Source organism: Falco cherrug, chromosome 5 (genome assembly GCF_023634085.1).
Source record: "Falco cherrug isolate bFalChe1 chromosome 5, bFalChe1.pri, whole genome shotgun sequence".
Lineage (NCBI taxonomy): Eukaryota > Metazoa > Chordata > Aves > Falconiformes > Falconidae > Falco > Falco cherrug.
The window spans coordinates 28,314,855-28,329,134 of record NC_073701.1 but is presented as its reverse complement, the minus strand read 5'-3'; the positions used below and the strand labels follow the sequence as shown (position 1 = coordinate 28,329,134).

The 14,280-nt window shown below is 44.7% G+C and overlaps 1 protein-coding gene across 1 annotated transcript in view; it reads left to right on the top strand.

Moving 5' to 3' along the window:
• TMEM178B (transmembrane protein 178B) overlaps positions 1-14,280 on the top strand; it is a 237,235-nt gene that overhangs the window by 59,450 nt on the left and 163,505 nt on the right. The window contains exon 2 of the mRNA XM_055712386.1: positions 7,693-7,806. Within this exon, the coding sequence (XP_055568361.1) occupies positions 7,693-7,806 (114 nt within the window). The remainder of the gene's footprint in view (positions 1-7,692; positions 7,807-14,280) is intronic.

Here is a 14,280-nt window from a genome sequence, read left to right as displayed (position 1 = left end):
GCTAGCTTGTTGTGAAGTCTGGAATGGCCATGTCATAGTTCATCCTGAGCAAGTAAGGTGCTGGCTCCATGCATCTGTCTGAGATTGCTGATCACTCTTACCCAAGGATTGCTGCAAGGAGTCTGTGTGGGAGAAATTCTCATGTGTAGCTGTGAGCCCTTCAACTACCAAAGGTGACTTATTCACAGGTATTGGACTAATCTTTACCTGAACCTTAAGGATGGTTCCACAGTCTGCAACCCTGAAAGTCAGGAGGGAAAAAATGTGGAATCTTGTAGCCCTCATTGGCAAGAGGGAAGTATAGTCAGATAAACCATGTAAGTAACTCTTCCGTGTGCCATCTTGGGCTGAATCTGAAATATTACTGACACTTGCCTAACTGCTCTCACAGATAACCAGTTTCTTGAAAGACCATCTGAAGGACTATTTTCTGTTGCCAGATCTCAGATGAGTCGGTCTGTGTTATGCAGAAGACTAAACTGTATGACCACAGTAACAGTGCAGATTCCTGAAACTTGACAACCACCTTTGTAAAACTCAAGCTGACCTTGCAGGGCAAATGCCTCTGGGCACTTTTGAGATGCAAATTTCAGGACTGATGTGACTAATACCCTGCTGGCATTTTGAATTTTCATTCTATTTCTTAAATTAACCATGGGCAAAGACTTTGTTGGAGTAGTTTGAAAGTGTTGAAATATTATTATGCTTAAAGGCAGGGGAGGGGAGGTCTTGGTGATGAAGAGTGTTTACACTGGCCCAAAAGTCCTGAAAAAAGTTGTCTGTTTACCCACCAGACAAATACAGCGTGGATACCAACAGCATGGCCTTCCTTTTAATTGATCTCCACTCTGTTGAGCCTGGAGTGGGAGAATGGTTCAGTCCCCCTCTGCATTACCAAATGGCTTGGTGCCTCTACCAGGATAGTGTTTACAGCCCTAGTAATGCAGTGGGAGCTGAGTTTGACTAGCGAGTGAACTAACATCAGGATATTAGGACAGTTTTGAAAATTGAATAGAAGAGAATTGCACAGTGTTTTCGGGTCATATTCCTGCTATAGCACAGTTTTTTTCCTTGTAATGAAGAGAAGAAATGTTACATAATGATAAGGTGGTAGTATGGAGCAATGCTCAACAGATATGGGAGTGAACTGAGCAGGTAAGTGGATCAGTAAGAGGAGTGGTGTGTTTGATGCCATGAATTAGCTGCTCTGGATGAAGCCTTGTCTACTTATCTCGATTTTACTTGGCATCTGAACTTTTCTAGAACAGGGGCTTGCCAAGCACAGTTACAGCTGCTGAATCCTCTGTGAGTATCTATGCTTATGTGAGAACAGTAGGGCAGAGTTCTGCTCTGCATGGTTCTAGTTGCATCTTTCAATGATCCCTTTCCTAGCACTCTATTAGAAGTCAGACACTTCTCCTTAGGATTTTCAGCCAAACATTTCTCTTTTTGATCAGAGGAGTATGGAATCTATAAGTGGCGCAGCTTTGTGGTGGTTTTGTGTTTCTTGTGGCCAGCTGTAAGACTTGCTATGGCGGCTGCATAGGTGAAAAAATCATGCTCACTGGTTTGCTTTATAAATGCCTTTCCCAGTTATTTGAGCCAAGTGCAGAGTTCACCTGTAGTTGCATTTGGTCTTTCTAAGTTAAAGCTGAAAGCTGGATGTGCTCCATAAGTTGCATTTACCCTATTGAAGGGATGGAAGGGAAAGTGGTGTGGTTTTTCTTACTCTTTCTTCCCCTCCCACCCCAAAGACCAGAGTGAGCATAGCTATTAATTCATCTGAATGTAAGGGTTTCTTAGGGTTTTTCTGAGAGGACTTTACAAGAGAGCAGTAGTTTTGATCCTTGCTGCCTTCACCGACTCTGCTCTCCCAGGGGCCTCCAGAAACTGGGTGCTTGAGGGTCTTGAACCTAGTTCTTTTTGTGTGGAACAAGTAGGGAAGCATCATGAAGTATGAAATTCACTGCTATAAACTCATCCTTTTCCTTATTTTTATTGTTAGGTCCAGGCAAACGAAAGCCTTTTTCTAAGTTTCAAAAATCTAATTCTCACTTCCGGCTAGATGTATGCTGATGCAGTTGCATTAACGCAGCAGGGTTCCTCTTCTACACCTGTGAGAGCAGGTTTAGATAATAACTAATGTTTAAATGCCAAGCTATCACAAACATTGTCAGTTTGGGCCATAAAAAACTTGAAATTCCTGGTAAGATCCTGCATGCTTCTCCTATCAGCAGTGGTCATGTGGATGAAGATGGCTTCATGCTCTCCCTCATAGTTTCTGCTGTTCTAGAGTCTGAAATAACTGAAGTGCTGGAAGCTAATAGAAGACAGATCTAAAACACTCTGAAGAACATTTTCCCAAGTGTAATAAACTCCAGTGTTCACAGGAGGGTTTAACAGCACAAAGCCAAAAGGGCCCATTAGCTCATGCAGACTGACCTCTACTATATTATAGACCATTGTGTTTCACTTTAGGGCTTTATTGAGCCCAATAACTTGGATTAGACAAAAGTATTTTGAACCCTGTAACAACAAATTAACTAGACTTACATATACCAGCAGTGAACCTATGCTTAATGCTTCAGAGAAGGGTGAAAATACAGGAGCAGCATCCTTGACTGTCTCAGCTGTGGGTCTGTTTCCCTGTGTAAGACAAGTAGTGAGGATAATTCCAAGGTGCAAGTGAATTCACTGTACTCTACTCAGCCCTGTTGGGTGTGTGCAGTGGTCAGCCCTCATATTTCAGAGACAAGCAGGGAAAAAAGGAGGACATATCTCACTATGTACGCTGAAAAGCACTTTACCTTCTGGTCCCTCCAAACTCTTGGTTGGAATCATGTTTCTTAACTAATAGCATGTTATTTAGAGGTGGGAAGGAACAGTGCTGGAATATGTTGTGTGGCCAGAAAGGCAATCATAGAGTTTACTACTAAAATTCTGCCTGTACTTCACCCACCACTGAACCATTGCCAATGCAGTTGTACTCTTAGTTTTAGACAGTCTTTAAATGTAGAATTGTAGAATTGGCTAGGTTAGAAAATACCTTTAAGATCGAGTCCAATCTTTACCCTAGCACTGCCAAGTCCTCCAATAAACACTGCCCTTAAGCACCACATCTTAGATGTCTTTTAATGTTCCAGGGATGGTGACTCCACCACTTCCCTCGGCAGCCTGTTCCAATGCTTGACGATCCTTTCAGGGAAGAAATTCTCCCTAACATCCAACCTAAACCTCCCCTGGTCCAACTTGAGGCCATTTCCTCTTGTCCTATTGCTTGTTACTAGGACAAAGAAACTGACACCCATCTCGCTACAGCCTCCTTCCAGGCAGCTGTAGAAAGTGGTAAGGTCTCCCCTCAGCCTCCTTTTCTCCAGGCTAAACAAGCCCAGGTCCCTCAGACGCTCCCTACAAGGCTTGGGCTCCAGGCCCTTCACCAGCTCTGTTGCCCTTCTCTGGACACGCTCCAGCACCTCGGTGTCCGTCTGGTAGTTGAGGGGCCCAAAACTGGACACGGTATTCGAGATGCAGCTTCACCAGTGCTGAGTAGAGGGGCAGAGTCACCAGTCACTGCCCTGGTCCTGCTGGCCACGCTGTTTTGGATACAAGCCAGGATGCTGTTGGCCGCCTTGGCTACCTGGGCACACTGCTGTCTCGTGTTCAGCCGGCTGTCAACCAACACCTCCAGGTCCTTTCCAGCTGGGCAGCTTTCCAGCCACTCTTCCCCAAGCCTGTGGCATTGCACGGGGACCTTGTGATCCAAGCGGCAGGACCCGGCACTTCTTGTTGAACTTCATACAGTTGGCCTCAGCATACCGACCCAGCTTGTCCATAACCCTCTGCAGAGCCTTCCTACTCTCAAGAAGATCAACATCCTGCCCAGCTTGGTCTTGCCTACAAACTTACTGAGGGTGCACTCGATCCCCTTGTCAGATCATAAAGAGGTTAAACAGAACTGGCACCAATACTGAGCCCTGGGGAACACCGCTTGTGACCGGCCACCAACTGGATGTAGCTCTTTGGGCTCGTCCGTCCAGTCAGTAAACAGTTTTTACCCGGAGAAGGTTACACCCGTCCAAGCCATGAGCAGCCAGTTTCTCCAGGAGAATGCTGTGGGAAATGGTGTCAAAGGCTTTACTGAAGTCTAGGTAGCCAACGTCCATGGCCTTTCCCTCATCCACCAAGCGGGTCACCCTGTCATAGAAGGAGATCAGGTTAGTCAGGCAGGACCTGCCTTTCATAAACTCATGCTGGCTGGGCCTGATCTCCTGGTTGTCCTGTATGTGCTGTGTGATGGCACTCAAGATGATCCGCGCCATAACCTTCCCCGGCACCGAGGTCAGGCTGACAGGCCTGTACTTCCCCGGATCCTCCTTCCTGCCCTTTGTGCATTTGCAAACGTCCAGTCAACCGGGAGCTCCCCGGTAAGCCAGGGCTGCTGATAAATGATTGAAAGTGGCTCGGGGAGCACTTCCGCCAGCTCCCTCAGTACCCTGGGGTGGATTCTGTCAGGCCCCATAGACTTAGACACACACAAGTGGTGTAGCAGGTCGCTGACCATTTCCCTGTGGATTATGGGGGCTTCATTCTGCTCCCCATCCCTGTCTTCCAGCTCAGCGGTCTGGGTCCCAGAGAAAAATGGTCTTTACTATTAAAGACTGAGGCAATGGAGGCATTAAGTACCTCAGCCTTTTCCTCATCCTTTGTTGCCACGTTTCCTCCCGCATCCATAAAGGATGGAGATTCTCTTTAGGCCTCCTTTTGTGGCTGGTGTATTTATAGAACCATTTTTTATTGTCTTTTACGGTGGTAGCCAGATGAAGTTCTAGCTGGGCTTCAGCCCTTCTCATTTTCTCCTTGCGTAAGCTCACAACCTCCTTGTAGTCCTCCTGAATTGCCAGACCTTCCTTCCCAAGGTCATAAATTCTCTTTTTTTTTTCCTGAGTTCCAAAAAACGCTCTCCTCTGTTCAGCCACGACAGTCGTCTTCTCCACACTAGCACGTCTTTTGGGACACAGACTCCCATAAGTGGGTTCGGTCTGCAACGTTGGGCCTTCTGTTCCCTTCCGAAGGGAGTCTGGAGTCTCCTATGGCACTGACCCGTCCTTTTTCTTTATGGAAGCAGTTTGGATGCAGGGCACAGGCAGAGTTAACCTTGGTGAAACCTCGATGCTAGATGAGCCATCATCCTCATTACTGTTCAGTTCCACTTGCAGAGCCTCCTAGCTTCTGTGCACGGGCAGGTGGGGTGGTCACGGAGGAGACGCACCTGCTGCACCGGGCAGGAGCCTGTCGCCATTGCCCCCATCCCTTAAGTCGCGGTGTTTGGCCGGGCGGAGAGAGGACGGGGAATCCTCCATGTCGTGCGGCCCGTCTGCCTGTGGGTCTGGTCCCATGGAAGGCAGGGTGCGGTTCCAGCAGTCTGTCTGTCTCTCACGCTCCCTGATGCTCCTCAGCCTGCTCACCTCCTCCTGGAGCTCCGTCACTGAGCGCAGGAGCTCCTCTCCCCGGCACAGCTCCCACAGGAGCTCCCTGCTGCCGGCTGGTACAGCCATGGCAGCGGGGCACGGCCGGCAGCCCAGCACCGGGGTGGCTGCGTGTTCCCACCGGGGCTCTGCCGGGGGAACCGCGTCAGTCGTGGTGGGTGCAGAGATGGGAGAGGCCGGGGCTTTCTGACGGGTGGATACCATTGCTCCCTGGCTGAGCTGGCAGGGCTTTAGAGCCCTTCCCTGTGAACTGCTGTGGAAACGACCATGCCATGCTCTTGCCAACGCTCTGTGCCCTGTTTGCCTGCCCTGGTCTGACAAATAAACATTTTCCACTTTCTTGCCAATGCTTCTGATCCATGAAAGCAGCTAAACAAAAGCAGATAGGAAAATGTATAGGAATGCAAGTTTGTGATTTGGGGCTTTTTTAAAAGATTTTTTGCACACTAGTTGTTTTATTTTTAAAATACTATTCTTGGTTTGAAACTTTAATTCTGGGCATACATTTGGTGCCCAGATGGTGCAGACTCACACAGAAGCCCATCACGCTGTTAGGGCAGGCGGATACATATGTAAATATTTTGCCTTTTTCCCCTGTAATATTTGGCTTTGTCTAATATAATTGCTGTCAAAGGCAGAATGTGAAGAATGCTTGAGAGGAGCAAACAATGAAGACCTCAAATGTTTGTATTGCACTAACTTTGGAAGATGGTAGTTTACTGCAATGTAACTAAAAATTTTCTTTCATGGACTTTCTTATTTATGCTGTGAATTTATGGTGTATGATCTGAGTTCATGCCAAGTAATATTTTACAATCTGAGATAGGAACTTCTATTTCTAGCGGCATATTTAACTCCTTGGAGTTGTCAATATAAGGCTAATAGCTCTGCTTTTTCAGTTCAGGCTAACAGTATGTGTTCTCTACCTGCATCTTGGTGTATAGGGTTTGTTCTTGTTTGTATAATTCATTGCTTCATTTAATTTATCCTATTGAGTGCCTATCTTAATGTATTTTTAATACATAAAAGCATTTCCAGCATAGCTGCTTCTCTGATCAGTGGCAGCTAGTAGTAAACAGTGTGGCCAACCACATTAAGGATATCTATTTAGTTATTAAAGGCCTGATTCAAAATATCATAATATTAATGGAAAAATTACTTTCCTGAGCTTTGAATCTGACTGCTTGGAGAGAATGTCTAATAAAACCAGTTTTACTTGAGGATGCTGGCAAAAGGTGTGTAGGAAACCTTACCGTTTTTCATGAATGTGAGAACGGCTGCACTATCACACATTTCTGATCAGATGTGAAATTTGGCTAGGCTATAATTCATAGAAAGCATCAGGCTATGCCAGACCCATTTCTCCAAGGGCGCTAACTATGTAGAGAAGGTGCCAGGAGATCAGGGCCTGGAGGTGTCATTATTGTAGAGGAAGGAAAGTGGCTGTAAAAGGAGAATGTAATAATGTGACCAGAAGACAAACAGAAGCAGCACATGGTGCTTTTTTCTGTGGAACACAGATGAATTCCTGACTACAGGGGGAAAAAATTGCCCAATTCAGCCATTTGTGTTACCATCTGAGGCTCATTGTTCAGAGGTGCCAATAAATTTCGTTTCTGAGCCTGCTATGAAAGTGTTTGGTTACCTTCAAGAGATATACCATAGCCTGTCACATATCCTTATGTTTGTCTGGCTTCTTGGATGTGGGGTGGAAGGGGAAAACTTGTACATTATCTACATATATAATTTTTCCTGTGCTGTTTTTTATTACTGAAGGAAAGCTCAAAGATATTTGCTTTGTGTATCTCCTGGAGTACGGGCACTGAGACGCATTACTGCACAATAAGCTAAGACATGAATTTACAATTTCTACAAAGTAAATATTGGTATGTCTGCTACTAGCTCCTGGTTCAGAGAAAAGTAATGAATGAAGAGGCCATTTGCCGCATATTTATCTGATGCTGAAAGCAGGCACTCTAGCAGCTACTGTGGGGCCTGTTGTGTATCCTAAGTTTGGATGTGAGCTTATCCTATGGGTAGCCTGTGCTTGTCATGGGCCAAAGACAGCATTGTCACAGTGGACTGATGGTAGGGATTGCTTTACTCCTATCCTTTGACTGTGGTTGTCAAGACCATCTGGTCTACAGTTGGGAGGATGTTGCATTCATTTAACAGCACTCTCTCTTTTGCATGTTGCCCTTCCCAGGAGCAATTGAGCGGTGCACGTACATCAAGTACCACTACTCCTCAGCGACCATTCCCAAGAACCTTACCTACAACATCACCAAGACAATCCGCCAGGACGAGTGGCATGCCTTGCGTAAGTGTTGCTGGCTTTCTTCTCTGTTCTCCTCATGTGTGGATTAAGGGAGGTACTCACTGATAAATGAGAACAGAGGCTTTGACTGACAACCTACTCAGAGCCCTCTTCTCACATAGTTTGTCTTTGTAGCAGGCTGATCGATTTGTTCTTAGGACCTACATCTGTTTCTGCTGCTGACTAGAAATTCTGCTGAGGCATGAGAAAGTGGTGATGGGGAAGAGGCATTTGTATGCAGAGATTAATATTGAGTTAAATACAAAAATGAATAACAAAATCAATGCCCTATTTTTTAATTCAGTGGAATGCTCTGTACATGAAAGTATTCTTATGCAGTTCGTGCTGCTGCTGAGTATGCTGCTTCCAGGAGAATTCATTGCTGTCTTTTATTGTAGACTATGTCCTGCTGCCAGCAGCTCCTGAGTGAGTGTGGCATCATTCCTTTGAAGATCTAGAAAGAGAAATGCTGCACCCTTTAAGGCACAGAGAAGGAGCTTAGTCCTCAGTGATAATTGTAGCCAGTGGTCACCAACTTGTAACACTTGCTGAAGCAACAAGATCTGACAGGAATGGAATTGCCTTGGGATGTATTGGCTGGCCTTAAAGCTTTTCTCCTTCTTATCTTTGAGATGGAAAGGAGTTTTCACTGATAAAATGGAAGAGGTAGAATTTTGTGAGGAAGGATGCCATTGCAACTCGCCCTTGTTACTACATAGTCATGGGGACTGATTAATGTCCTGAGCTCTTCTGTCTCAGTAGAAGCAGTTAACAGCTCCTTGAAGATGGCAGGGTTGAGGGATGCTGATTCAGACTGAAAATCTTGAAAGGTGGTAGTGAGTAGCTACTGTCCGGACTGGGTCAGTTTGAGAAATATGTAAGACCTTTGGCGTTCCCAGGGCTTTCAGATTGATTCACTCCTGCACTATGTGGCTGTTGCTTTGGGAGGGTCCTTTTAAACTCTGGGGAGAAGGTGTAATGATATTGTTGACTTCGTGCTTTGGTAAGGTCAGGCCTGGTTTGAGACTCGTTGGTTCATGTAGGCCTGCCTGGTCAAATCTGGTAAAGCAATTAAGAAAGTTCTAGAGGGTCTTCCTAAACTCCTCTAATTTTTTGGGGAATGCGTCTGTATGGATAAATACATATTTTTATTGTGACATGACAAAGAAAAGGAACATTGAACTCGTGCTTCTCAGAAGGCTGTAAGAGGCTGATCTTGCAAAATACTGTGCTATGCTCTTTTCCTGAAATCAGAAAATCAGGTGGTTGCGTTCACTTCAGGTTTTCTACTACTACCTGTTGTCTCTGCTGGCGTCAGTTTTATGTTACCATTGTTCATCTGTGGGCAGAAAGAAATGCACTCCCACCCAAGACATCTTCTGTATTAGTGTTCATAAGGGCAGTAGAAAGGGTCTTTGGTTTATGGGATTATTTTTTTTTGTGTAGGTATGCTTTTGCCACTGTTGTGAGCCACAATGACTTTTCTGCAGTCATCCACTGGGAATCTCACTGTTTAATGTAGGAATTATTGTCTTAAAGAAGTTCATCTTTATGACAGCAACGGCTCAAGTAAAGGGTTATTCTAAAGCTGTGTTTGTATCCACCCCCCCACCCATCCCACCACCCCTTAAATATAATTATTGATATACCTGGCTCATGTAAGACACTTTGTGTGCATTCCTTTGTGGGATCAGCAAGTTCCTGAGCCTGGTGTTTTGGTAGCTGACAGGAGCATTCAGTAGGCCATTTGTCAGTCTCCAAAGTGGCTACACTGTGCTCACATATTTACATATCTGATTTGTTTGAGGCACTTTCAGGGTGAGGCTCCTTGTTCCCTCCCTGGGGAGGGTACACAGAGTGTGTGGGTGTGCATACGTATTTCTGATCCAGATTTTCTTACTAGTTCATAATTCAGGTAAGTAGGTAGATGTGGATAGAACTGACGTTTGAATCTCCCTATCTGAAGACAGGGAAGGAGAGAAGTACTTTGCTGAAGCTCTCTCTTCTCCAGAGTAGTTAGGTGCAATGGTGAGTGCAGTGGGGCTAGCCACCAGAGGATCTGGAGGTCACCGCATCTAAGAGTGAACTGAACCTGTATGAGCTACGTAGGAACAGCAACCTTGCTGGTCTTCTCCAGAACATCTGCTTTAAAAGGCAAGGGTAGTCCCAATCTTTTCAAATTGTGTTTTGGTTGAGAAGGATGTTCTCCCTTTGCAATGGAGTAGACATAAAATGGGATAAGACTCTAAGTACCTTCAGAGAATGCCTTCAGAGAAAGTCCCTGTGACTTCAGTCACTACCTTAGCAGCTGACATAGATCTGTACCTGCTTAATCCAGGGCACAGTCACTTCAGCTTTCCACTGCTCATCCTGAGTGTTCCCAAGTCAACCTGGCAAATATTTTTCTCTGAACAGTTTTCTATTCAGAATTTCACTTTTGCTGAGTGTTGTGACAAGCACCAAAAGGAGCAGGGCTCAGGCCTGTTGCTCTTCCTGCTTTTGCCACGGGTTGTTTCTCAGATCTGTAGCATGAGACGGGAAAAAAGTATTTCCTGATGAAACACTGGAGCAAAATGGCATCCTGGAGAATTTCAGAGAAACTGGAAAGGTGAAACCAGAGTGTCTGGTCACCCTCCTAAAGAAAATGCTTCTTCCAGGCTGATGCCACTGCTGTCCTTTGCCATATTTGTATTTCAGTAGTGGTTATTTTCCTTCCCTGGTTCATGGGTAGCAAGCTGTGGTGCCTGGGAAGGAAATCTGTTGCTTTGCCTGTTCAGTGGGTGGGGAATCAGAGGAGGAAGAGGGCTCTAGCCATGCCCAGAAGACTGCTTTTTCAGACTGCTGGGCAGGACTGATGCTCCAGCAGTTTCTCTTGAGTTGTAGGAGTGGGTGAATGGTATTTAATTTGAGGCTGAGGACCCCATGGCACCAGTCAGCACAGAAAGCAGATATTCTTCTAGCTGTGCTGTCGGTTATGCTAGAAGAGACCAGGGGAGCAGCTGGACCTGGAGGAATGGTTGGAGCTGACTGCATCACTTCTTATTTTATGTTTTTTCATTCTGGTTGACATTTTCAAGATGGAGTCTTTGCTCCAAATTGATTGCTGATGGCAACAGGAGCTGGTGAAATAGGTCTTCACTTCCCTGCAATCACTTCCTCTCAACTATCTCTGGTTAAACAGGGGTGGAGGGAAGGATGATTGTAGTATTGCCAGCTCTTGTCTGTCAGGGGATAAATGTTCATCTAATTAAATAAAATTAGTTTCTATATGATCTATATGAGGGGACGGGAGAAGGGAAGGAAAGCTGTGTCCAACAACTGTGAGCATGACTAAGTGTCTCTTTGTGGAAGATGCCAGTGTAATGATGTGGTTGAGTCACTGTTAGGCATTTATCCTGTCACATTTTGGCCCCATGTTGTGCACAGAAACTTGATCCATAGTTCTGGTTTCTGAAAAACTCCAGCAGCATCACTGATGCTTTAAAAATGAAGGTATATCTCATTTGAATAAAAATCCAAGAAAATCTGAACAGTTCTGTATTTATTCACACATTCAGTTCCATGTGTTTTATGCTATTCTCCCATTGGTTCAATTTCAGTATACTACAGATTTGTGTTCACAAAACATGGGGAAAGTGATCATGGCAGGGGTTTGAGCTGTAGAGTATGGTACAAGCATTGGGAGAGGTGAGAGGCATTTTCAAGTGATGGAATAAGCACTTTAACTAGATGCTTGTACTTTAAGAAAGTTAACCATAAAAAAGAGACTATCTTGATGCTATTTTTTTTCTTGCCTCTAAAACTTCAGGAAACAATTATCTGGTATGTTACGGCAAAGAAGGTGAAAGGCTGCATTTGCTTTGAAAACTACCACCAAGGCAGTGAGGGCATGTGCTCTATTCAGTTTGGTGTCTTCCAGGAATCAACAGTGCTGTTACCACTCACAGCAGCTTTGGGGAAGAGACTCAAAGTCCAGGGACTATTTGGTCCACTGGCTTGCTCCTTGGAGCAAGACGGATGCCTGTTGGGTTGATACTGTTTTATACCATCAGAAGGATGGTAGGAAGGTAATTCCTGGTTGGTGGGTGTTTTAGTCTTGTTTTGTTGTTCCCACTCAATAGGCTATAGACAACCCAGGTTCTAAATTGTTCTTCTGCTGCAGTCTTTAAGAAACAACTATTTTGTGCAAAAGGGTAACCACAGCACAGGAGTTAAGTGCAGAGAGGAATTTCTAAGTATGCTTAAGCCAGCTACCTACATTTCATTGTCTTGGTGGGAGAGTTTTAGGATTAGAAACTTGTTTTGAGGAAATCAAATAGTACAGAAAAGGGAGGAAGATGCAAATAAGAGGAGAGGGATTGTTTTCATGCTTTCTTAGAGCCAGTCTGGCATGATGATGTGTTATTTTTGCCTCTATCTTCTTTTGTTTAGACCTTATGCTTCCTTGCTGATTTTTACCTTTGAACGTACTTGTATTTGCCATGGGATGACTTTGTGTATCCATTCCTTGAGCAGTTTCAACAATAACAATGATGTAGGTACTACAGGACCGGGGTTAGTCTGCTGTAGGCTTAGACCTGCCTGGAGCCTCACAGGGCTGATGCTTCTGCATCACTCTGCAGTCTTCCTCACTGTGGTCTTGGCAAGGGAAGGAAAAAAGGGGGCTTTTCCAGGTCCATCATCTCCCCAAGACAGCTGAAGAAAGTATTGTGGCTTCAAAGCATTGCAAACTGCCAAGTTGCTGGCATGTGTTCTTGGAGAGTGAAATTACTCTTTCTCTCAGAGAACAAGTCAAACATCTGACTCTTCCCTTTTTCCTGCCTTGGTAGCTGAAATAAGACACGTGCTGCACGTCACTCAGAGCATTCGTATAGCAGAGCTCCCAGTAGCTTGCATTATATTGTGTGAAAGTCTCCATATCAGGAGAGAGATGAAAAAGTTTTCCTTCTCTCCAAAAGCTTTTTTTTTTGCTGACTCGCAGAGCCTATCATGTGAGGTAGATAGCGGGTCTTTAAGTCTGTTATTTTTCCTTCCTCCCTATACATCAAAAACCTGTATTTGTACTTTGGATTAAATGCAGTCACAAAAGAGGGTATTTCTGGTTTTCTCCTCCAGCTTGCCATTGCCACCTAGGCCTGTCTTCCACAGCAGCCGTGTTTTGTGTCTAGGAACACAGTGTGCTGTATTTGGGCAGAAAGTGGCTGGAATTGCTATGGAAACTGATCTCTTCCTGCATAGCTTAGAAATTGTGTCACCCAGCTGCTTCAGAGAGAACAAGTTCACAAATAGGTAGATGATGCTTCCTGAGAAATGGTTAGAATTTCCTGAGGTTTTTTTGGAAATGCTGCTTGTCTGGCACTGTGGGACCTCCTTTGCCTGTCTTCTACCTCCCCACTTCTACTGCAGGACCATAGGATATGGGCTCTGAAATTAAAGCATTGTCATGGGGAGCTGCACCGTCAGGAGAAGAGGAACCATAATGCCTTGTGTTAATTGGAACAGTAACATTCATCTGCGCTGTTGAAAACTGCAATAATCCTGTGTTTGTGGTGGTATGAAAGCCATTTGCATAAAAAATGAATTCTAAATTCAAAAGTAATAGCCTGGCACATTCTGAGAGGAGCAAGCATTGGAGGAAATTAAGGATTTCTAGAGGATGTGGAGCATGATAATATTTTAATTCATATAGCATCTATGCTGAAAGCTGAATGGATTTTATCAGCCTTAATGGTCCAACCCTTGCAGGAGATTAAGGCTTTCTTGCTTAGGGTCTACAAAGCACTGAAATACTTCCTTATAACCAGTAAAACTACTGGGGGAGGGACCTGGAATAATCTCCTTTTGTGGAGGTCAGTTATGGTACTGATAACAGAGGCACCAATTAACACTTTGAAAAACACTGTAATGTCTGTACTAGTAATTTCTACAGGCTTCCTAAGCCTTCCTCATTCCATGGAACAAGATGTTGAGATTTGCACAGAAGCTCAGTTGACAGCTTAACAATGCATTAGTAACACCAGTAGGCTCATGGGCTTGACCCTGCCTGCTTTTATAAGCAACAATAAATATTTCATTGTTGTATCTGTATTAAGTGCTGACCCAAGAGAATTTTTGCTTTTGTGTTTTTGGTTTTTTTTCCTTCTTGGGTACTACTGAAAGTGGTGTTTGAAATAAATACGCAGCATCCCACTTTTCTTGCTCCTTTCTTCCACTCTCTTTCCCATACTCCCTTGGGTCTTATTCCGTTCCTATCTTTCTCTACAAGGAAATGCTGTTTCATTTTTAATTAGTTACTTTGACCCCCAGATGGAGGTATACCCTGAAGTATGACACTGTCCCACTGGTCAGTGCCATTTGGCTGACAATATGATGTCATTCCTTAATGCATTGGTTATTAAAGAAGACAGGGCATCCATCCTGGAGGTTAGTCAGGCAGCAGGTGCTCACATGCCTGGAGGTCTGATGTTGTTGGATCTC